The sequence below is a fragment of the Erithacus rubecula genome (genome assembly GCF_903797595.1).
Source record: "Erithacus rubecula genome assembly, chromosome: 22".
Classification (NCBI taxonomy): domain Eukaryota; kingdom Metazoa; phylum Chordata; class Aves; order Passeriformes; family Muscicapidae; genus Erithacus; species Erithacus rubecula.
The window spans coordinates 2,672,695-2,697,311 of NC_136674.1; the positions used below are offsets into that span (position 1 = coordinate 2,672,695).

The 24,617-nt window shown below is 43.7% G+C and overlaps 2 protein-coding genes across 3 annotated transcripts; both read right to left on the reverse strand.

Moving 5' to 3' along the window:
- Positions 1 to 5,180: 5,180 nt before the first annotated feature.
- On the reverse strand, positions 5,181 to 18,351 carry GDPD1 (glycerophosphodiester phosphodiesterase domain containing 1). 2 transcript variants are annotated; one of them, XM_079324688.1, is made up of 10 exons: positions 17,938 to 18,351; positions 13,730 to 13,772; positions 10,422 to 10,557; positions 9,820 to 9,865; positions 9,172 to 9,290; positions 8,508 to 8,597; positions 7,653 to 7,786; positions 7,112 to 7,171; positions 6,303 to 6,354; positions 5,181 to 5,760 (listed from the first exon to the last, which is right to left on the reverse strand). In XM_079324688.1, exons 1-10 carry the CDS (start codon positions 18,071 to 18,073, stop codon positions 5,638 to 5,640), a joined length of 939 nt encoding a protein of 312 aa, XP_079180814.1. In that variant the 5' UTR covers positions 18,074 to 18,351; the 3' UTR covers positions 5,181 to 5,637. The 2 variants fall into 2 exon arrangements, with proteins under 2 accessions (XP_079180814.1, XP_079180813.1); XM_079324687.1 differs by having other exon boundaries at positions 5,455 to 5,760; positions 9,172 to 9,287; positions 17,938 to 18,224.
- A 1,121-nt stretch (positions 18,352 to 19,472) lies between these two features.
- SMG8 (SMG8 nonsense mediated mRNA decay factor) lies at positions 19,473 to 24,321 on the reverse strand. Its single transcript, XM_079324707.1, has 4 exons — positions 22,580 to 24,321; positions 21,685 to 21,830; positions 20,424 to 21,299; positions 19,473 to 19,918 (listed from the first exon to the last, which is right to left on the reverse strand). Exons 1-4 carry the CDS (start codon positions 24,261 to 24,263, stop codon positions 19,721 to 19,723), a joined length of 2,904 nt encoding a protein of 967 aa, XP_079180833.1. The 5' UTR covers positions 24,264 to 24,321; the 3' UTR covers positions 19,473 to 19,720.
- Positions 24,322 to 24,617: the final 296 nt, after the last annotated feature.

Here is a 24,617-nt window from a genome sequence, read left to right on the forward strand (position 1 = left end):
CCTGGTACAGGCAGGGACTCTGTTCACTATCCCAGGTTGCTCCAACCTAGCACTGGACATTTCAAATATTAAAAATATTTAATTCATGTTTTCCTATCTGGCCATTTCTCACATCCATGGATTAAAGTTCTGCATCTTCAGGACTGAAATATATTTTGCTTTATGAGATTATTCTTGTTCTAACACTCACCTGCTAAAGCAAATTCTTAATGATATTTTACTGCAGAATTCCTGAATTGGTAGTAAAAGCAACATTCTGGTTCAAATGTTAAATACATGGGCTAATAAGGCAATATTTCCATTAATTATGATAATTTTTGTGGGTAAAATAACATCCTACCTGGTGCTAGAAATTATTTTCCTTCCACACAAGCCAAGCTCACCCTTCTGATCACATTACTGAACCAGCTGCTGGCTGGTTGAGGAATTCCACAGACAGATTTTCAACACTAAATTGACATTTTTTTCCACTCTTTGTACACTCGTGGCACAATTTAAACATGCTGCTAACAAAGATTCAAGCAGCAGGGTAGTTAGCAGCTATTAAATACACCCAATAAAGAGGAAAATTGTTATTTTTTATTTAATTGTGTTATCTTTAGAAAGCTGCAAGAGGAACCTGCTTTGAAAGCTTTAAGCTTCTCATTTTCTTAGATAACCTCCTGCCTTCCCCAGCCAGCAGCAAAAACAAAAACCAGATTTCCAGCCCCTCTCCCCAGTGCTAAAAGCTCTGTATTTAACAGATCTAGACGAGGTTATCAGCAGGAAGTGGTGACAGAATTTACTTCAACTTTAAAACACCCAGAAACCACAAGAAACCAGCAAAACAAATTTACATCATCATGAGGCTGTTGCACAGAAGTGAATTTTTTTCCACCCCATATGTGCAGCAGAATTTTCAGTTTGTTAATAAAAATATATTATTATTTATGAAGTGAATATCAAGATTATTTTTAAATGTATATAAAGGTTTCTATTGTAATAAGGTTGATTTAGGGGGGTGATAAATTTGAATTATATTGCTTTAAGTTCAGCATCACCATGGAAATCTGGGGGTTCACAAAGCTCTAAGGTTGTAGTAAAATATCATATAAAAGCCAAGATTTCTCTTTTATGGTCTAAACCCTGTGATTTATAAAAAGTAGAAGGTTTTTAGGGATAACAGTGTTTTAGCAGCAGCAAAATAAAATGCTGATTGGGTTAAATACTACTTATTAAAACTTCAAATCCCATTCTCACATTTGATTCTGGGTTAGTTTGGCTGCAAACTTGGCAAGCACAGCTTGAGCAGCACCATGAAAACTTTTACTGGGCTGAGCTTTAGGGAAATCTACTAACAAAAAAAAAAAAAACCCTGGATTTTGGCTCTACAATAATTACAACTTAGCTTTCAACTGAACAGCTAAACAGGATTTTTAATTCCATTATTTGCAAACATTTTTTGGAGCCTGAGCAGCACAGTTAGTGCTTTTCCCTGCTCTGTGTCTGGTATCAGTTGAAACCTTAATTATCATTTAAATAAGAAAAGCCCAACTGATCAAGCATCACTGCCTGGGGGAAACTTTTGCCATGGCAATACTGAGAGGGGAAAAAAAAAATACCAGATCACCCACTGAGGTATTGCCTCAACATCTTGGGAACTGTGTGCTTAAATCTGATAAAAACCTCAGTTTCTTGGCATTCCTGAATTGTATTTGCAGCAGGTGTTAATGGCCTTGTAATCAAGATACCTCCCCTGTTATTATTGCCTTTTTCCTTTATTTATAAAATGGGAATATTTGAAATTTTTTAGCCGTGAGGATGCAGCATCCTTCAAATATTTCCATCATTAACAGAAGTAATTTTTTTCCCCGATTTCCCTATTTTTAGACCAAAACCAAACCTCATTTTCCTTTGCATAGCGATATTCCAAGATTTAGAACTGGAGGGTAGGAAGGGAGGAATCTGCACTGCGGGCTGCCCGTGCCGGGAGTCGCTGTGTGGCTGAAGGATCCCATGGAAATCCAGGGAATGTGCGGGCTCTGGCGGCCTCCCGTGGCAGCAGAGATTTATTTCTTCCCAAAATTCATCCCTTCTCCACGGCCACGGGGAATTTTTAGTGGTAAATCAATGTATAAATCCCCCCCACCTCAAAAAAAATCCAGAAAAATCTGTATAATGAAAATTCCTTAAAATAATCAGCACCTCGAGAGTTCCTGCTTTGGATAAATAAATGGTGATGTTATTCTGAATATTCTGCAGATTTAGTTATGGTGACAGCACCTGAAGTGATCACAGATAAACATTTCCTATGTTAAAAGAATTTGTGATGTCCCCCACTTACCTGTCCTGGTTTATCAAAGATTTAGGGATGTGTTTTAAGAAATCAAACAGCATCCAGAGCCACCTGGAGAATCCTCTCATCATGCTGGAAAAATCCTTTAAAAGTTATTAAATATTGTAACATACAAACCCCCACTTCACCTCTCTTACCTAAATATGAACCCTCAAGGCTTCAAAATTACACTTGACCCTAAAACCTAATATTTAATGTAATTTAATGGCAAGCCAGTAGGAAAGCTGGAAGTTTTTCCTCTAGGATTAGAAGAAATGTTACCCTGATCATCAGAAAAGACAGAAACTTGCTGCAAGTGGAATTCCTGTGAACACAAACTCACTCTCAGAAATTAGGTTTTTAGGGAAAGAAGTCACACCTAACAAGCATTCAGTTTCAGATCTTTTATGAGCAAAGATGTTTAATGTGCCACATTTCAAAAGCATCAAATCTTTCTTCACATGAAAAGAAAATTCACTGCATAGCTTTGGAGCTAGAGAGGTCCACGAGACTTTCTGCAAATTAAAAGTGCATGAAGTACATGCAGTCATCCTTCATACATAAAACAGTCTGCAACAGGGTTGAGAACATGGTGTTAAAACAATATTTAGAGTTAAAAGTACCTGATAAGAATCTCTCCTTAGAGAGAGAGATTAACTGAACATCCTCCTGGACAGTTGTGCAAGTTCTCAACAAAAGCTTTTCTGTACAAGTGGTTAAAAAATAAAATTAAAAAAAAAAAAAAATCACACAGTGAGTTCTGGAATATTCAAAACAAAGATTAGATACAACAAATGTTTTACAGTTACCCCAATTCCCTGGAATTTTGTTACAAACAGTTATCATGGCCTAAGCCCTGTGCACTGGTGCTGGGATTTGTCCATGGAACATTATCTGGCTGATGAGATCAAACCTGAGTCTTGTGCTGAAGCCCAAACAGGTGAAGGAATAAATCCAGCAGCTTTTCCAGCACTGAACCCCTTCCCTCCCAATCAAATTTCAGATATGGAGCAGCAGATTTATCCAAGAGAGGTCAATGTATGAACAGCACAGTCAGAAGCTCCATCAGATGTAAGAGCACTGGTGGTCTGACAAAAATGTGGTTGAAAAATGGGGTGAGAATTTTAGAAGGCAGAATTTCCCATCTCTGGTAGTAGAGAGAGAATAAAAATATTAAAATTAAATAGAAATCATTCTCATTTTAGTGTTTTATCATTTACTATAGAATAGTGGGAAATTGTTTATTGGTATTGAGGAAAACTTGGTAATAAACTCAGATTAGAACAGAAAAGTGGACTTTTTAAAATTTACTGAGCTGCATGTAGAACATCTTCTATAACTATTCTGTGGCTTTTAAAAAGCAGGCAGAGCTGTGACTTGATTATTAGCACTTATGTGACCAGACAGAACTGGTCTGAAAGGGAAACAGAAAAGCTTAGTACCTAATAAATAATTTCATCCTTTTCCCCCCCATGAAGAGTTAGGAAGTTACATTTTCCTCTCTTCCATTCAATAAGCAACAAGGCTGATTAAATTAGGAGGAAATTCAATCTGCAGTCATCTTCAGCAGGCAGATATTCAAAAGGACAACATTAACTCATCTGCCCCCATCAGCACATGTTCACTTGAATCCTAAATGCAGCAGTTTTTTTTCCATTTCACCCAGCCATGTTCCTCAGAAAGGAGCTGTGCTGCAGAAACAAACACTCTCCATGCAGATGGATTTGGCATTCTCAGCCTCCTGACAGGCAGTGGAACAGCAGAGATGCTCCACAATTATAAATATGGCACAGCAGCCAGGGAGGGTGCAAAAATTCCCAAATCTGAACTATCAAGGGAAAAAAAAAGCACTTAAAAATCAGTTTTTAGCACAGTGGGTGCTCCTTGCAGTAAAAACACATCTGGCTACTGTGTTTATATTAAGATCTATGATTTTCACACAAGGATCCATCAAGAAACAGACAGAGCTGGACCCAAACTCTTGTTTAGAGAGAACATCTGGTGATTCAGTGACTGAGCTCTATACATTGGGTGTAATTAAGCCCCAGTAATCAAAGCCCTGCATCCCCAGCCATGCCATGAGCACACCAAGGCACATGGGCACTGCAGGCTCCAAGCTGTCTGGCACAGGGGTAACTCCTGCTCACAAGGACACAACAGCATGGGAAGTTTCCAGAAATACTTTCCTGCCTGACTCCATCCATCAGACCTGGGCTTTCCTGGCTTTTGCCAGTTATTTTCATCTCCATGCATATAAACTGGATGGATATTGAATGTATTTCTGTGGAGAGAAAAGACTGAATACACACTTTCTAGATTGACACTTCCTTCCTTTATAAATGCACATAAAAATCTGTTTTGGGTGAATTAATTTAATAGGAACACTTTCATTTGTCTCTGAAACTCCTGACCAAATTGAAGTCTTCTTTGGTCCCTCACACTAAAAAACAACTTCTTGTTCATCAAGAACCACTAATGTGCAAAAGACTTTTAGGACATTGTGAAAAGGCTATTTCAAAGTGAGTGTAATCTGTAATAAATGTCATTTTCCATCCTGGAAACCCAGCTCCTGCCAGGACAGGCAGGTCAGAGCCAGGGGCAAACCTGGACCCTGCAATGGAACTCTGTAAAATCCACATCCTGATTTCAATCCTGTGTTCACACCTGGACCAACAAGTCACAGTGTTGCCATCACCTCAGAGAGGGTCTAAAGCCAGTTCCAACTCAAGTTCAACATTCTTGTCAGTGAGAATAAGGGAATAAATCTATACTGAGTTAATTTTAGCTACAAAGTGACCACCTTCACTGAGTACACTTCACTACCTGGTCAGCCACAGAGTCTGCTTTGCTATTTCTCCTGTGCCTGTTTTGTTTTTCTCTAGAAGTTACTTGAAATCTAAAAGCAACACAAGAAATGCAAACACACACAGGCTACACTTTCAGAAATTCTTCAGTTTCTGCTCACTAGAATGTAACTGGAATAACTGACATGTCTTGACAGCTGCTTAGAAACACTTGTGACAGGTTAAGATAATGCTTATTATCTACAGGTACCTTATCAGGAAACTCTCTTCCTAATTATCACCATTTGTGAAGTGTGCTGTTGCTAAATGAGCTATTTACAAATGTAAACTATGTAATTAAAGTTTTAAAATAAATAGACAACCTTTACATTAGGTAGTGACTCGACAACAAGGTAACAGATCATCAGTTACATCTTGCCAACAAAAATGATCTGTGCATGCTGCCCCCAATTATTTTCTTAATGAGGAAAATCCTTGGCTCACAATCTGTTCTGGAAGGACTTTCTCAGTTTTCTTCCTTTATGCTGGGTAATTTTGTAAGAACTCCTTCAGTTTTGTTGGATAGTCTGTCATCACTCCAGTAGCTCCAAGATCAAATGCTCTCTTGTATTCTTGTTCTTCATTCAGTACCCAAATGTACACCTATGAAATAGGATACAAACCCCAAGTTATTACAGGAAATACTCTTTTTTAAAAGGTGACTTTTGACCTAAATTGTTTGATCTGACAGAGATGATGTTGCATATTTAAAATGAGAAATTATTAGACTGTGATACTGGACTTTCCCCCCCTCACCTTCTAAAAGGGACATTTTTTAATGGTGACTCCAATTCCTGAGACTTCAGATCCTCCTAAAAGTCAGTATCATTCTGGGAAAGCCCCACATCAGATAAGCCTATAAAATCTGCAAAACTGGTTAAGTTTGAAGAGGGAAAAAAAAACACAACCCCATAACACTAAACTTCAAGGGATTTAAATGAAAAACACTTTTTTTTTTTTTTTTTTTTTGCAAGTGTACATATCTTCCTTTGCAACCAGAGCACTGCAAAGAGCAGCAGCTTTTGCTCAGGCACTAAACAGCAACTCATGGTCCCAGAAAGAAGAACTTGCTGAGGGGAACAGGAACCTCTTTCAAGGCAGGCTCTGTGTGGTTTGAATTCTCACTTCAGCTTTGCCCACTGTACCTGGATGCCCCGAGCTGTGAGGTGATCAAACAGTGCCTTCCTCATCAGCAGCCTGGAAAGCAGAGGGAGATTAATTAACAACTTCAAGTATATATGGAATTTTCAGTGTCTGTTGATGACTTGCAATGAAGTACCCTTACAATGTGTAGAGTTTTCTACAAGAGGAATCCAATTCTAGAGAACTTCCAGTTCAAGCAATTCAAATATTAGCACTGCTGAAGATGAAATCCAGCAGAGAAATCCTTCACCCTGCAGGTACCTTATACCATGTCTGATGAACAAACCACTTGTTTTCAGGAGAGGTTTTATCCTTCCCACCAAAACATATGAAAATGTCCTGGCCACTGGAGAAATTAAACTAAGAGATGTCAGAGACAGAAGACACTGCAGTCACTGAAAATCTGTGACTAAATCACTGAAGCACAGATATTTTTAAAATGCAAAGTGTTCCTTGCAAGGCAAACAGTGTCTCTCCTCTGACAACAATTTGGAACAATCATATCCATGAAATTTGCATTCTGCATTTAATTGCATGTTAATTAACTGAGCACACTTAAGGATAGAAGCTTAACAGACACAATTGGAATAATTCCCACTGTTACTGCACCTCAGAAAGCTTCAGTGTATGGAAAATAAAAGCATTAAAACCTAAGATTTGAATCTGATTTATCCTGCACTGACAAAAAAAGCTGGGAGAAACTGAAAATATATAATGCATAGATATAGCAATAGGTGATCTTAGTTGCTTGAATCAAGTGTCAGTACAATGGCAAAATATAAATAAAAATTTAATCAGATGAAAATCTTACGTGTCAGCCAGCCAGATAACAAATTTCTGGCTTCTTGACATCTTCTCTGGTTCTTTCAGCCTGTTCAGGAAGAGGAAACCAAAAATTACCAGAGCACAGATTAAAATCTTAGTTGAGATGTTCCTGCAAAAGGAACATAAAGAATTCATCTTGCTCAAATTAGAGCAGTAATTTCACTGCTCAAGACAGTGACTTAGAACTGGTTATACAAGAGAAATGAGCTACATTTAAGAAAAGCAGCAGAGATGAGAATTCTGCAGCATTTTGAGTGAAGAATGAGAAAGATTGTGAAATCTCATATCCACCCTACAGCTGACTTGTCTCTTGGCCCTATCAGACAAATTTGTTCTGGAGAAAAGAGGAGAAAAGAGCAAGATTTAATTGTAAGTACAGAACTGCTGTGTGTTACTATGCACAGAATTCTCCCAGTGCCTAAATCAACAGAAAAGCAACCTCAGGCCAAAACCAGCAGTGCTCAGGAAGGCATCAGGGTTCACCTGCTTTACCTTGGTGCAGCACCCAGTGCTGGGCTGTGACTCACTTGAGGATGATGGAGGGCATGGGGATCTCAAAGAATTCCTCCTTGAAGGGAACAAAGGGCAGCAGACCAGTGTAGAACAGGCCAAGGAGCAGGAGGACACGCTGGGCACAGAAGATGGTGGCAATGTCAGAGTTCTGCAGGAACCAGGAAAGAGATTCTCAGTTATTTTGGTAGATTTTGACTGTGTTGCAATTAAATTTTCTCATCAATGCATGTCTAATGTTCAGCAATCACAGCTAAGATTAAGCTGCCTTATATGAATAAGTCTAACTGCTGTTCAGGTAGGAAATGGGGTGTTGTCCTGCACAGATAAATTGAAATAATCAACTAGACTGAACTATCAACAAGATGGATTTCACTCAGGTGTATAACTGCCTTGGACTAAGCACAATTTTAATTTAATTCTAAATTGTAAAATTCCTCAGCACAAAAAGGAGGAGAATTATAGCTGTGAAACAACAGCTTTATGCTGATGCAACTGTGTCCACTAGTGGCCACATCCATTATTTTCATGCAAAGAAACAGACTATCAGCAATCCTTGGAAAAATTGCTTTTTTATCAGATGAACGCTGTGCTAAATGGGCTCTAAGAACTCTTGGCATAAAATTGCAATGCCCTAAATTCCATAAAACAAGAATAAAACATGACTAAGCTTAATTCCTCAAGTATTTTATGGCAGGGTAGAGGAGTGTTAACTGTGCTTGTCTTATTTTAGCAGTGCAGCAAGCAGAACACAATCTGAGCCCAGAATTTCTCACCAGGAGTAGAAGCCTGGTTAAATCTTGATTTGCAGGATGCTTTTCTGTAAGTTTTGGCAGCACACAGTAACAAAGCTTAGCTGGACTCAGCCTTACCTCCTTGAAACACTTGGACACAATCTCATAATTGACATTGCCCCACACAGTCAGATGCTCTCTCTTGTACTCAGTCACCAGCTCTGAGACCTGCAGCACAGAAAGCACAACCCTCACATGGACTCACTGGAAATCAAGTGCAGCATTACTGAACAAACTCTGCTAGCTTTGGAAATCATGGTAGGAAAGAGTTCTTTACTCTTTCCCATCATAAGGTGGTTGTGATGCTTTGAGGTGTTCAGGACAACAGATTATACCTATAAAAAACCCTAGAGAATTCAAGAAACCTAAATGACAAAACAGTGTTTGCTGGAAAGATTTCCATCTGTGTTGAACACATCCAGACAATAACATCATGTTTTTATGCTGCTTTGAGAGCAGCAGTCCCTAGGAAGATCCTTCCCATGAGGTACAAACCAGACATGTCTCCAGCAGTGCTGCAGGAGTTCCTCATGTCCTAAAGAGCTTTTACAGAATATCTTGCACAAGATCCCTTCTCTGCCTCCTGCATTACCTCACACAGGGAGCAGGACCTGACATGTCAAGGGTGAAGCAGTCCAAGAACACAGATCTTGGTATCACAGACTGCCACAACTCCAAAAAACTTCAGGAATACCAGCAGCAATCCCCTGATTGACTCTGAGCTCAGCAGATTCTCAGGTACCTTTCTGATCAACACGTTGTTGTTCATTTTGATGTCAATGTTGACAGGAGTTTCTGGAAATGCCTCAAACACTTCTTTCAGGAGTGGGATACGATTGTCTGTCCCCTCACACCGACCTTCTGGAGAAACAAAAAAAAACCTTGTCACTGCTGGGGCCACTTTTAACAAGCCACAGATAAAAGCAGAAACTTAAAACTTTATTCAAAGTATAAAGTTCCAAGGATAATCACGTTTTTAAACAAAAAGTGACTTCATTCAGCTGTAATTAACTATGACAAGCTCATTTCCATAATGAAAATGTTGCACATTCAGGTTTTAACTTCATGAAATTCACTCATTATTTAGCAACAGTAGGAGTGCAGGCAATGTTAAAATCCTGAAATAGCAAACACTGGCTCAGTTACCACACACCAAATGCAATGAGATTAATATGAAAAAGACCAAATGAAAACAAAATTTCCTTCTGAACTCCAAGCCATACCTATAGTAGCTACTGTACTGGTTTCTACAGCCAGGATAATATATTTTTTAAAACTTTTTATCATGATATTAAGAGAAGCAAATGCACTTTTCTACTCTCTTTGCCAAAGCAGGAAACTGCCATGCTACAAAATGGAAAACTGAAACAGCAAGAGAGAAACATCTCACCTTTCTGAAAGGTGACATCCAACTTGCAGAGATAGGGTGGAAGTTCCTTAAAAAAAAAAGAGGAGGAATGGAACATCAATTCAAATGCAGGGATATAATCATGACCCTCCTCATGACCCTCATGGTCGAAGAAATCATAATTCATAAGCCATTTCTTATCCAAAAAAACTGATTTAGTAGCACCACTTTCAGAACTATTTAGCATTCTTAGATTTGTGTCACCTGCAGTTGAATAAGGCAAAGCATTCCCAGATGTCTGAAAATTCCACTGTCAAGGCAGGGGGGGATTCATCTCCCATTTTCCCAGTAAAAACTGGTCACACGTCACTCTGCCATCAGTGTGACAAAACATCCCAGCTCCAGAGCCATTCACCCAACCTGATCCTGGAGGAGTAAATCACCCTCTGGAATGTGCCAGGTGTGACCTGACTGCACAGGGAGTTCAGTGAGGCTGGTTTAGTTTAGGGGTGGTGGTTTTGTTTGGGTTTTTATTGAGATGAATCATCCCCTTTGGTTTTGGGCACCAGGCACACACTGAGCCTCCTGCTCAGCCCATAAATGAATTTTTCAACACTCCCCAGCTCATTGTCTCCTCAACTCACCGAGTATTTGAGGTCAGATATGTTGACATCAACTCCTGTTGATCTCTTCAGGTTCTCATCATGGGACACAACCACTTGCTCATCTTTTGTCAGGTGACAATCCAGCTCCAACATGTCTGTCCCCAAATTCACTGCACTGCAAAGAAAAGCTGCCTTGAACCACTGGAGTGCTTTGTGCAGCTCCAAACCCAACATTCCACAAACTAATCCCACTGGAGGGACTTTGGATGTTTAAGGCTGCAAGGAATCCTCACAATCTCTGCTGCAGTGGGAAGCTGATGCAAGAATAAACAACATCTCTTCAAGCAGAAATGGGATTTTTTTTGGCTCTGTCTCCCAGAGGAATTAGGAAGCTCACCTGTGGATTGCAGCCTGCCATCCCAGGGTTGAGAAACCTGCCAAGGGATTGGTTCAGGATTTGGAATGGGGTGTTTATGAGCAGCAGCACAGATGCTCACTGCAGGAAGTGAGGTTTTGAAAAAAGAAATTGAATTTGTGGTTAGAAATAAATGACAGGTGTGTAAAAGATTTTTTTTTTAACTTTATTTACATTAAATCAGGAAGGGATGGATCAGGAAATTAGAAGTGGGACTTTCAGGCTTTGGGTTGTTTTATTGGGTAGCAAAACAAACCTTAAACTATTATTACTTGAATGAAAATGTTTCAATTTAAATTAAAAAGGAAATAAGCCACTAAACATCCAGTCATATTTTTCAAACCAAAATAGCTATTCCTGTCCCAACCCATTGCTTTGAAAAGCTCTAATCCAATTCCAAATCCACTGCATAGTAGTTTCATTCATAGGAGGAATAAGGAAAGCAGAAAATAATAATGATATTGATGAAAAAAAAGCTTTACTGCAGTGAGCAGTGAATTGCTCATTTAACTAGAAAATGTCATTCCAGCAGACAGATAAAAGTCTGAACTCTTCTCTCAAAACCTTTTTATTCACCTCTGAGCAAACTAACACCACCTTTTGAGTTGTGTAAATTCAAAGCTGTGTAAATTCAGCAACATTTTTCCTCATGGGTTTTATTGGCTGCTGAACACAGCTCATGAACATTCACAAATGTAGTAACAAAGCAAAAAAAAAAATCTGAACATACTCCCCAAAGTGTTTAACACAATTTCTGGTCCAGCTGGAATAATGATAAAGGAGGGTTATCAAATTAAAGCCAATTTGTGAACTGTTTGCCAGTGCTGCTAATTAAGAATGAGGAGAGGAACAAAATCCTGTTACATATGGAAGAATCACAGGCTGTACTGGTGATTTTTTTCCTCCTGAGGGAAAGCAACTCCAAATGTGCTGCAGGAAACTTGCCAAATTTGTAGATGTTCCCATGTTTTATCATTTCACCAGCAGATTTTATTAGCAATATTTCTTGCTTAAGAAAGTCAGGGCTGGTGCTGCATGGAAAGGGGAGAACAACAACTTTCCTTGTTAACAAATTTGAGGCTTTGCCAGGCCCTTACAAGAGCTCACTGCTAAATAAGCTTCCTCAAGTGCTGAGCTTTCCCAGCTGGAAATCAGTTTGTTCTGTCAAATTCACACTGCTCCAGAGAAGGCTCCAGATTCAGAACATCATTGTGGCTTCAGATCCAACTGCTCCAGAACTCAAGCTGTGAGGCAGGCTCACATTTGCAAATTAGGGTGAGAGTGATCTTGCTTAAAATCTGTTATTTTCTAATCTAAAACCAGCACAGCAGCATTTAAATATGGTGGCACAAGATTATAACCCCACCCATCTATTATGCATTTTACCTAATAAAACAAAACAAAAAATACTGTCTTTGGTACAAAAAGCTTATGATTTTCTTCCAGAATATTAGTAAATTAAGCAGTATAGAAACTGAAAGTGCAAATAAAGGCTCCTCCCCCTATACACATATTCTCTTCTGGATCCAACTACAGCAACAGCCAAATATTCCTGCTTGTGCAAACCTGCAGGAGCAGCTCCTGCAGACACACCCTGTGTGTCTGATGGATTATAAATTGATCAGCTCCTATCAGCTGTTTGAGCCAATCCTGACCATTTTCCACCAGCCAGATCCCTGATTTTCCACCCCATTCCTTTTGCTACTTGATTTGTGAAGATGGGAATGAGCAAATGGGGAAGACAAAGCCTTTACCCCTTCCCAAAAAGAGCCAGAAGTTTCCACTCCTAACAGGAGGTAATTCCTCTGCTTCCTGCAGAGGTTTTCCTGGCTCTCTTCATTCAGATGAAATTTGTTATTGGCAGCTGTGGTGGGTTCAAAAACTGAACCTCCATTCATTTGTTCCCCCACAGCTGGAAAAAATAATTAAATTAAAAAATATTTTACAGTTGTAAAATAATTAAATGGACAGAAGAGAGTCAGAAAATCACAAAATGTATTGCCCCCAGCACAGTCCTTACTCTAAGTATTACTGTTTATTTCTGGGAATAAAATAAAAATATATTATGGAGTAACTTCCATTGCAAGAGCCTTTTGTGTGCAGAATGAGCATGATATGAAATTAAAATTAAGAAATGGTTAAAAAAAAGAAGGAAGCACTTTCAGAAAGTCTGGTAGCAGACTTGAAAAAAAGGCAGGCCAGCAGGAGAGAAAAAAAACCAAAAACAACAACAAAAAGCCACACAAAACTATGCTGAGCTTCCATGGAGATAGAAAATAGTGCAGCACTTTCTTTTATTTGGTTGGGAAAGCTGGCACCCCTCAGGCTGCAGGGAAGCAGCAAACTGATGAGGCTCCTTAGCACAAAGCAAATTAGAAAAACCCCAACCAAAACAAAGAGGAGCCCACATAATGTGGTTCCCTTCTCAGCAGCAGCTGGAGTTTTAGATATGCTGCTTCTTCAAATGCCTTTGAGAGGCTCGTTAAAATTCACTGTTTAAATGCTGCAGGCTTAAAAAGCTTTCTGGTCCCAGCCCCATTTTAAAGCCCTGAGTAAAAGGCTTTCACATATTGTGTGAGTGCAGGGAAAAAGCACAAACAGCAGTATTTTATAATGATGAATTAATTAATAGAGGTAATCACCATTAAGCACAGTATTGTTTGCTGTTTAACTGGCTAGCACAGCTGGGGCCTCAGGGTTTGTTTCCATTTGTTACTGTGCACAGACCATAATTTGTGGTATCCCAATTCCTTCTGGTGAAACTGGAGTGGATGTTTGGCAATCCCCAGGAATCATCCAGAGGAGAACTGGCTTTCAGAAATAGGGCACTGGAACCTCAAAGAACTGATGAAGTCCCACCTCCCTTGATTGCTCCACTCACTAAAGACACTGAGAACACCCAATTTAGGTATTCTCATCCTTTTGTACTCACTGGTGAAAAGCTGTCATTGTGTTCTCCAGGTTTTCTCCAGCACCTACAGAAAGAACAAAAATAAAACTTAGACAAAATCCTTTTCCTCCCCTCAATCCCACTGAAAATATAAATAAAAAATAACAGGCTTTAAAATATAGATATTTTGAGAAATGGGGATGAAGCTCAAGGCAGTTGCCACCAACCTATTGGAGAGACACAACTTTCTCCAGGTAAAATGATTTTAAAAAAGGACTTACCTGGGATTTGTGTAGCACTTTGAATATTCAAACCAAAGTGTTTATTTTACCAGAGGTATTTGTCTAAGACAATAAGCCCTACAGGGACACTACATGCAAAAAAAACCTATTTGAGAGTTGGTGAGTAGTGTAACAATAGAAAAAAAAAATAACCAAAACCTATGAATTAAAACACCCAAAATATTCTAAAGATGACACTCTTGAAATGTAAAACCTCTTTTTTCAGGGCAAGAATATTCCTCAAACAGCACAGATCTGTCAATAAAGGTTTGTGCTGCTGGAGAAGGGAGGTCTCATGCAAGGAATAAAACATCAATTTCAGTTAAGAAATGAAAGGACAAGCAAATTTAATTTTCTCTCAGGCAGGACTCAACTCTGCAACTCCTAAGCCAGCATTCTCTGCATAAAAATCTTTGAAAATCAACCTGATTAGGTGGGAAAGGTTGTGCCTTCTCCCCAGCTCAGAAAATAGGCAATATTATAGACTGAAAAACAAAACAACCTCAGGTACAAACACGTGCTGATGAAGATATCTATGCAAATTTTAACTGCTCTTTGACAGTAATGAATGACAGACTTTGTAAACAGCAATTATAACAGCTCCAATTAAGGCCTTGCCTATTAACAAGTCCTCACCAGGACATACTTACCTAAACCTGTGTTCAGTTAATTAAAGCAATGCACAGCCACCAATTTAAAATTGTTGTTCTCAGGTTTGCAAAATGGAAGTTTTCACTAAGAACCACCATGACAAAAATCTGCAGGGTTTATTGTAAAACAATATGGGGAGTCTACAGCAGTTTCTGTGATCAGATATTCACCAATAATTTATGGGATTTGATTGCAGAAGTGGGAATTGGCTGAGTGGCAAAAGTGAAACAAGGGAAAAAGGAAAGCACAAGAAGCTCATGGTATCCATCTGGTGATTGCCTAACAAATGGGAAACCCCTGCACAGGACCTGGCTGATGAGTTACAAATTAACTGCAATATAATTGAGGTTTTTAGATAACTTATCAACTGTGGTAATCCAGCCCATACATCCTGAGCAGTGAGGGAAGGGTAAAAATGCCCGAGTCAAGTCTTCAATTTGTGAACAAAGCAAGAGTACCCTAAGATTCCTAGGCAGAAAGTTCCAAAAATAAAACTTTTAAGTGGCTGATCTAACAAATGACATGGCAGGGAGGTGGTGAAGGGCCAGGGATGTAAGGGGTAAAGAGTCAAATGTCTGACTTGTAGCATTTTGTGGGGGGGGGGGGGGGGAATGAGGAACAAAGTTGAAAGATCAGCTGAAAGAGGAAAAGGGAACAGAAAAGGGAACTACACAAGTTATTTGATCCTAATAATTTTCTCCCCTGAAAAGAGAGAAGGCTGGGCTGAGCAAAGACCTCCTGACACTTCCTCAAACACAGCTGCAGCTTTGTGCTGCATTCCCTAGGAGGAACTGACCTTCCCCAGCCCAAATGGCACATCCAGACATGAAGAGGGCACATTCCCACTCTGCAAACACCACCATGGCCAAGAGGGAGCCAACAGCAAGCACTGCAGCAAGGAGATGATCCCCAGAAGATTTTGGGGCCAACAGGTCAAGGGAGGTGATTGTTTCCCTCTGCTCAGCACTGGTGAAACCACACCTGGAGCAGCAGGTCCAGTTCTGGGCTCCAAAGTACAAAACTGACATGGATCTTCCAGAGTCATCCAAGGAAAGGCTGTGAAAATTAAGGGTTGAGAGATTCTTGTGTGCAATGAGAGGATGAGGGTGCTGGAATTGTCTGGAGAGGATCCTACAAGTGTAAATACCACATGAAAGGGAGTAAAGAAGATTCAGCCAAATTCTTCTTGGTGGTGCCCAGGGGAAGGACAAAAGGAATGGGAACAAGTTTATACACAGGAAATTCAGTTTTATAAATATAAGGAAACCACCCTTCTTTGTTTGCAAGAGTGATCAAACTTTGGAACAAGCTTCCTGGAGAGGTTGTGGAGATTCCATCCCTGGATGTACTCAAGATCTAACTGGATCAGGTCCTGGTTAACCTGATCTGATCAGATGAGATCTCCAGAGGTCCCTTCCAATCTGAATTATTCTGTGTAAAAACCACCATGCAACTCCTCTCTGAGAGATCCTGCAATCCAGACCTGCTGGCATCAACAGAGGACTCCAATACTCAATCAAGACTCAGTAATTGCTCTCAAAAATGACTAATTTTAAAATGATGCAGAAACGAAGAAATAATTCAGGGATGATTCTACAAAAAGAGGGGAGAAAATTCTTGAATGAGAAAGCAAGCAAAATGAGACCTTAAAAAACTTTGTACAAGGTTTCATCTCGGAGAGCAAAAAGCCAAACAAAGTTAAGTGTTACCTTGATCTCCCAAGTTAATTAGAGTAATGCAATAGGAAACTTGACACTGAGTCTAAAGCTCCAGCATGACTAAAGCCTGAGAACTCAAGTCCCTCAGGAATTTATGTTACAGGGTAAACACCAAGGAGAATAAAGCACCAGTGATCTTCAGCCTCAGATGAGCAAAAAGCTGCTGTAAAGTTCAGGACTGCCCTCCTGCCTCAGCTGGATTGCACAGGAACAACTCTCAGAGGCTGGACTTTGAATGCCTGAGGAATAATCCTCCCTTAAGTGAGGCTTTCCTGCTGTTCCAGTGGAGCTTAGAGCAACTGGCCCAAGCACTGCATTCGAGGCTTAGGGCTGTGTATCTTAATTAATGTCCTTGCAAAGGAGTGAGAACAGAAGATTAAAGGGATCATACCAAGTTCCAACAAAGTTGCCTGCAAGTTTTTAACAGCTTACAAATAAAAAGAACCAACCAGGAAAGCCTTAACATTATTTTTTTTTTGCTGGAGGAAAAATATAATATAAAGTAACAGATAATATAGATAGTCCACACCTACAAAAAAAGTTACATTTCGTGCTATACTTAAATCTATAAACTGTCAAACTAAATGAAAGAAGTGCCAGAAATAAAATCATTAAGAGATCAGCTGCAGTTGTTGTATTTTAATAACTCAAGGCAGCAGCATTTTTTAAGGACCACTGGCTAAAACTGTGACCAACGTCTGCATAAACTGGCACTAAGGATGAACTGAAAAATGTTAAAACTCAGCACTAGAGATCTCTCACACAGAATATAAAAATATATTTACTAGCAAACTGACTATTTTCAAAATATAGGTGAGGCAGCAGAGAAAAGCACAGAGGTGATCTCCACAAAACAGAAGACAGAAGCTGTTGCATTTTTTCCCTCCCAATACTTTGGGATAGGTAGGAGAAACTTCAAAGTTTATTTTAGAAAGAATCAGCATGCCTGACTTCCAAATGTCAGAGGGTTTTAGCAGGGCACTGAGCCATTCACTGTCTGCCTGCAACACCGAGGGGAGCAAGAACAGAATCTCAGGAAATTCTGTTTTTCCTGAAAGCAGGGAGCAAAGCAAACAGGAGGTCAGAGGCAAGAAAATTGATCTCTTGTACCTGATCAAGCAACAGCCAGACGCCCCTCTGGTTGGGGAGAGAAATACCAGGATACAGAATCGTTAGAAGAAAAAAAAAAAAAAAATAGAGCGTTTGAGACGCAAAACATCACGCTCCATGAAGGAAAAAAAAAAAAAAAAAAAAAAAAAAAAAGCAAAAAAAAAAGCTGATGTCGGCTGGAGCGGTTGGACTTCGGAGATTAATTCCGCGCTGAACCGAGGCACTGGTCAGCAGGTGGCACCTAAAATTAGGCTGCGGGAGGAAGGTTTAAAGGCAGCCCTGTGCAAGGCACGGACACGGCGCAGCCCCTCACGACTCTCCGTGCCCGCGGGGGAGCGAGCGGCGCCCCGGGGCCGTGAGGGAGCCTCGCCCCGGGGGCCGCGGAGCCCTGAGCGCCCAGAGCCGGGCGGGGACACCCTCAGGAGCGGCGGAGAGCAGAGAGGCTCCCACGCCCCCTCCCCGCCATCCCCGCGCCCCCTCACTCACTCACCGCCGCGGTGCGAGATGTGCCGGCAGCGAAAGCGCTGCCGTTTGGGCCGGTGGAGCAGCCCCGGGCACTTGAGGAGGAACGCGGAGGTGAGGACGTATCCACCCAGCGTGGAGAGCACGTAGAGCGTGGCCGACATCCTGCGCTCGTCACCGGCCGCGCCGGCCCGTCCTGCCGCTGTCCGTGTCGCTGTCCCTGTCCGCAGCCGGCTCGCTGCGAGGCGGAGCCGCTGCGGGACGCGGAGCTCCGAGGCAGCGGAGGAGCTCCGGGGGAGCGGCGCCTCTGCGCCCGCGCAGCCGCCCCGGCGCCGGGAGCGGCGCAATACGCAGGCGCGGCGGCCCCGCGCCCTTCCCCGCTTCCCTTCCCGCCTCGGCCGTGAGGGGCTGCCCGCAGCCGCCGCTGCTCCGCAGTCGCTGTGCGGGTAATTAGCAATTGCCCGCTTTAATTCCTTACCGCGCCGTCCCGGCTCTTTGCTTGCAGAGGGAGGGATGTGTTTTCCACACCCCCGCCCAGCGCCCGCCTCATGGGCGGGGCTGTCATGGTCAAAATCACCTCGCAGATGTTGTGGGGTAATTCTCATTATATAGGCTTTTATTTTCCACCTGGCTGTCCCGGCTCCTTCCTCACAGGTGGAAAAATGTGTTTCACATACCCAGCCCTTCAGAGATGTCGTATTCCCAAACTAGGGATGCGCTTTCCCCACCCAACCCCTCAGAGGTCATAAAATCATGGAACAGTTAGGCTGGATCTTTAAAGATCATCCATGCCAGCCCCTAATATCGTATTCTAAACGGGGAATGCATTTTCCACACCCAACCCCTCACAGATACTATATCCCAAACGCAGGGATGTGTTTTATTCCACCAGCCCCTCAGCAATGTCATACTCCAAATGGGAGGGACACATTTCCCACACCCAGCCCCTGAGAGATCCCACAATCATGGAATGCTTGGAAAAGATTTTTAAAGACCATCTAACCTAACCCTTAATTCAAATAAAGGGATGTGTTTTCCTCACCCAGCCCCTCAGAGATGTGGTATTCTGAGCAGAAACCAGGTCTCAGCTCCGGTCATGCAGTGTAATTACTGTACTATAGCAAACTGGCAAATTAAATTTTGTGTGCATGCTAATTAGAAACAAATATCCTAGAAATTAAATTAGGTCTCAGCATACAGCCTCTGTTACTAATACATCTTACCTCAGTTAAAATTTGATTTACTGTGGCTGATTTTTTAGCACTGAGAGTCACCTGATACAGGTGAGCAGTTTCTGCCTTTGCTGTTAATACACAACAGAACTGCAATATCTCTTTTTTTTAATGACAAAATGGTTTCTCCCATCACCACATTAAAAGCATCATTTACATACAAATAGCTTGTTCAGTAAAAGAAAATATTTTGCTCATCATTGCCTCAATATGACAAAGTAAACTCTTCATTTTGGACAGCACTAATTTTTGAATATTCCTAAATAGGTATGTAAAAAGAGGATGAGGAAAAGCACTGTCATCAAAACATCTAATAATACAGGATCAGCACTTTATGAAAACCAGCTTTTATTTTTTACATAGGAAAACTTAATAAATGGAAAATTTACATGTCTCAGATCCCTTTTCCTGCTTTGATATCAACTTTATTTCCAATCTGAAATAAAGATTTCCGCATTCCAGCGAAATACAGTGGGGGGGAGCTTCACACAATTGCAGTGACAACTGTTGGGTAACCAAAAACCCATGAACTGGATTGAAGACAGCCTTCAACTAAAAGAGATCCACCCAAAACCATTCTTACTGTGTAACTGCTTTCAGTATTCCTCGGAGAACTTTGTAGCTCATTAACTGTTGGCTTTCTTTGGGAGGGAAGCAGGGCCCCCGTTCTGTCACGTAGGCATAGGGAAACCTCAGCACCCAGAGTCCATCAGAGGGAAGGGTGATTTCCTGCTTCTCAGGGTAAAATATAGGACAGGGTGCTGGTCCTGGCTGAACCTAAAAGAAAGCATGGGTAGGTAATCAAACATTACTATTTTAAAGAGTAATAAAATGCAAACAGAGTTTTTTCAAATGTGTATTGGAAGAAATGGTGAAGAATTCTCCAATTAAGAAAACCAGTATTTTTTCCACCTCCTAAATTCAAGTGGTAACCAAGAGTAATTGAGCAATGAGTCAGTGCTTTTCTCCATGACATTTAAAATGACAAAGTCATTCTTAAGGAGTTACTGCTTTTTTTCATAAAAGCCATTATTATAGCGGGGAATGCCAATAGCTCATCCTTGAAAAAAGTATTTTTGTAAACTTACTTTGTATACAAAGTAAAAATTTGGCAGGTTGACGTTTAAGAAATCCCAAACGCTTATGTAACAGATACTTTTGATAGGGACTGTCTTGGCTGAAATTGGTTTGAGTTGGAGTTTCTTAACACCCTTTTGTTAATTCATGTTTCCACAGCCACCCCTGCCTCTGCTGTTCCCAGATTCCCTGCTGCCATTCCTACCTGCGGGGTCAGGGTGATGTGCAGAGGAGCATCAGGAACCACCACGAAGAGCCTCATGAGCTGGGCGTAGTGCGGCTTGAGGCCGCGGCCCTGCGTGGAGGACAGGATGTAGAGGGGCATGTCGGAATTGAGGGCTTTCAGGGCAGACTCCTTCGGGCCCCCTCCCATCACCTTCATCACCTTGTCAGGCCCTGAGCACATGAACCTCCTGCCACGTGCATCTTCATACTCAAAACCCACGAAAGCTCGAGCGATGTCGTCCCTCCGCCGGCTTCGTCCCATCACCACCGCGCTCCTTTTCCCAGGAACTGCCTTGTTGGGGGCAGGCCAGGAATTGGTGTCCAAGTCTCCTTCATCTTCAGTTCTCGTCCTTATGACAATGTCCCAAGGCATTAAATAGTTTGTCCCCGGGATAAAACCCTGTTGATCTAAGCCTGTGTGGAAGTTATAAGCCTTAGCAGGCCCCAGCTTGACCAGTGACCAACTGGAGAATTTGGGCAGGAGGCCTTTGGGGCAATTGGAATGGAGCATCCCGGGGAGGTACTCGACAGTGGAGGCCTGGCGATCCACCAGGCTCGGCCTCTTCTCGCTCTTGGAGTCCCCACTCTGCCCGTGGCTTTCTGCATTGTCCCCTCCACCCTGGCCATCGGCTGGGTAAGTGCCCAGGCTGCCCGTGGACTGGCCCAGGCTCAGGGCTAAGCTCAGGCCTGTGCTCTCTCCCTGAGTCTGAGGTTCTTTCTCTTTGAGTTTCTCGATCTCTCCTTCCGGAGGGGCGGGCGAGGACTCGTCCCGAGCAGGTGCTGGGTCAGGTGTGCTTGGCTGAAATATGGGGAAGTTGATGTGCTCCAGTTTCCCACAGCACTTCTCTTCCAGCATCTGTGAGAAAGAAAATGTGGTTTAGTATCCACCCTGAGCTCCCTCAGAGCCACAACATTCAGCAGCTTCAATTAAGATTCAAGAGGTTTGCACCACGTGAGAACCAAAGCAGCGATGGGAGCACGGCCCACACACCTGATTATTTAAATTCACACAAACCAACACATTCAAAAGCATAAACAGGTGCATAAATAGGTGCTCCTCTGTGTGTGCACTGCTAAAGAGTGGAACTGCCCATCCTGGCCAGCCCATTTCTGCTCCCAGAAATGCTTCCCCCAAGTAAAAAGTTGATAAGGTTAAGAAGAAACTTGTGGTCACTTTGGAATACAGATTCTGCAGACGAAACAAAACCACTGCTTGAAGCACCAACAGACCTAACAGTTACCTGGTAAAAGTCATAATTAGCTGCTTTGATATCAAAGGGGTCCTCCCGAGGAGCTTGCTTCCTTCCACAGTTACAGGCACCAGTGGAACGAGCCCGGCTGTTGTGGTACAGAATTGGAGGATTTCTGTCTGCTTCTGGCTTTTCCCCTAAAAGCAAAATCAATCAAACTTTGGGTAAACTGCTCACCATGTAAAACTTTCTTTATTCCCTTCATCCATTGCTCCTTCCCTGCTATACACATATAGAAAATTATTTGCCACCAGTTTGTCAAGTAACCCCTCCCTTTCCCCCTTTTAGTAACACAAAGTTCCAATGGAGATTATACCACTAAACCTATTCCTATTTGTTTTTACAACCTCTTCCTGAAGGCTCAAAGTTCTTCTGCCTGCAATAAAAGTGCAGAAGTCAGTTTTGACTCCCTGATCAACCTGGTTATTCAAAACAAAGGGGGATGCTTATGCTTTTTAAAGAACTTTGTTCTTGCATTTCTCTTGTTAGAAGGACTCAGTGTAATTGCTTTTAATTAATAAGATAGAATCAGAGTTACTACTAAAAGCAGAAAATCAGAGTTACTACTAACAATGGACTGGCTCCTAAGCATAACTCATCATAAAGGAAACCTGCACAGCAGCTCTGCTGTGACCCCACTGCAGAGATGATCACAGAATCATTTGGGGTGGAAAAGACCTCTGAGATCATCCAACCTTTGCCTGGTGACCACCCTGTCAATTAGAGCAGAGCACTGAGTGCCACATCCAGTCCTCGACCACGACATTTTAAAGCTGCAAACTTTCATCTTCCACAACATTCCAGAGTCGATGCTATCAGCCTAAGACATTTTAAAGCAGATACAAAACCAAACCATGAAACCAAAGTACCAAGTGAGCATCTCTACCTGCTTTGGGGAGCAGATGGAACTTGTGCACGCAGTGCTGGTCAGTCAAGCTCCTCTCCTCGCAGAGCTGGTGCCCGTTGCTCCAGAACTTGTAGCAGTCCTCGTTGAGCTGCATGGCGTATTTGTGGAAGGCTGGGCCCCGGGCGTGCTGGCTGTACACACGCAGGGCCTGGGCCAGCTGGTTCTTGTGCACTGTCATGGTGTAATTGTGGGGCAGGTTGGACTGGTAGGCGCTGTGGGCCATGGGCAGAGCCTTCTGGCAACGGTTTTCAGAGAACTTGGTGTCTATGTCTAGGTAGCCTTCCAAAACTTTGATGCTGCTCATGATTTTTGAGCTCAGCTCGCCACAGGTCGGGTCATCGTCTTTGCCTTCGATGGTCACTTCGTAGAGTTTGAGAGCTGCAGCCACCCACTTCTGGTAGGTCGGGAGCTCAAAGTGAGAGGGCTGAGGGTTCCTCCCCACGCTGTCTTCAAAGCCCTTCTTGCTGAGCACCAGCTCCACGTGCTGCCACAAGAACTCCTTGAGGGTGCAGTCCACGAGCTGCCCAGAGGAGCTGGAGCTGGAGCTGCTGCTCTCCGCGTGGAAGGAGAGCTGCTGCCGGCCGTGCCTCATCATCTGGTACCTCCTGGGTCCCGACAGCGTGGGAGCCAGCAGAGAGTCAGTCTCCCTCATGGTGCAGTTGCTCCTGAGCTGGTCCAGAAGCATGGCCACGGGATCGTCTCCGTCCTGGGGCCCGCCAGCCACGATGTACACGAAGGCCTGGTTGGCGGGCACGGTGAACAGGCAGTTGATGCTCTGGTTGGTCAGCACGCGGCTCTTGCGGAAGATGCGGTAGATCTGATCCTCCAGAGCGTGCTGCAGCCTCCTCTTGGGGGAATGCTTCTTGGGAGGCGGCTTTTCCAGGTGACCACAGGGGTCCTGGCCCCTGCTTGGCAGCGGATCCACCTTCAGAGCCCCGTTGAGCTGGAAGAGGAAGAGGAGGCGTGGAGGGCATGGCCTGCAGTTGAGCTTCCACTCCTTGCCCACCGGGCAGTCCTTGATGGCAGCCTTCAGCGAGGGCAGCACCTTCTGCCGCAGCCCGTCCAGAGCCCTGAACACGCGGTCGTAGGTGATGTCGAAGGAGCAGGTGGGATGCACCAGCAGCAGGATGTGGCACACGGAGAAGAGGTAGAGGAGGCTCAGGCAGTGCAGCTTCTCCTGGTGCTTCCAGAACTCGTGCGCCTCGGCGTGGGGCAGCGGGGCCGGGCCTCCGGAGGGGTGGCCGGGCCCGGCCTCCCTGTTCTCGGCCGCCGCCAGGTCCCCGCAGGCGCGCAGCAGCTGCGGCGTGTCGCAGATGGAGGTGAGCACCAGGTACAGCACGCGGCTCTCCTGGCTGTAGTACGCCTGCAGCTGGTTGTAATCCTTCGTGGCCGGGTCTCCATCCTGCCCCGCGGCGCCGTCCTCCAGCTCGGGATCCTCCTCCGGGAACAGCGGGAACACCTGCCGGTCGCACACGGTGCTCACCAGGGCCTCCTTCTCGGAGCAGAGCTGCAGCGCGGTTTTACCGAAGATGCCCACCACGCACACCTCCTCCTCGCCGCCCGCCGCGCCGCCCGCCTCGGCCGCCAGCAGCAGCTCCCGCAGGCTCATGGGCCCCACGGCCGTGCCCATGGCCCCGGGCGGCCCGGCCCCGGGCAGCGGCATCGCCCCGCCGCGCTCCCGGCCCCGCTCCCGGCCGGAAGCGGCGGAGCCCCGGCCCGGGCCCCGCGCATGAGCGGCCCCGCCCCGGAGGGCGCGGACACGGGCACGGGCAGCGGGCGGGACCGTGCCGGGTGTGACAGCGCAGCGAGCACCGGGAACCACGGACCGTGCCGGGTGTGACAGCGCAGCCAGCACCGGGAACCACGCACCGTGCCGGGTGTGACAGCGCACCGAGCACCGGGAAACACGGACCGTGCCGGGTGTGACAGCGCAGCCAGCACCGGGAACCACGGACCGTGCCGGGTGTGACAGCGCAGCGAACACCGGGAACCATGGACCGTGCCGGGTGTGACAGCG

Coding starts and splice junctions, on each gene's coding strand:
- GDPD1 (XM_079324688.1), bottom strand. CDS start 18,073: ATGTCGGCCACGCTCTACGTGCTCTCCACGCTGGGTGGATACGTCCTC. Junction 7,787..8,507: donor TGTCCAAGTGTTTCAAGGAG/GTAAGGCTGAGT, acceptor TGGTTCCTGCAG/AACTCTGACATTGCCACCAT. Junction 6,355..7,111: donor GTTATCTGGCTGGCTGACAC/GTAAGATTTTCA, acceptor TCTGCTTTCCAG/GCTGCTGATGAGGAAGGCAC.
- SMG8 (XM_079324707.1), bottom strand. CDS start 24,263: ATGCCGCTGCCCGGGGCCGGGCCGCCCGGGGCCATGGGCACGGCCGTG. Junction 21,831..22,579: donor CCATCTGCTCCCCAAAGCAG/GTAGAGATGCTC, acceptor TTTTGCTTTTAG/GGGAAAAGCCAGAAGCAGAC. Junction 19,919..20,423: donor ACATCACCCTGACCCCGCAG/GTAGGAATGGCA, acceptor GCTTTCTTTTAG/GTTCAGCCAGGACCAGCACC.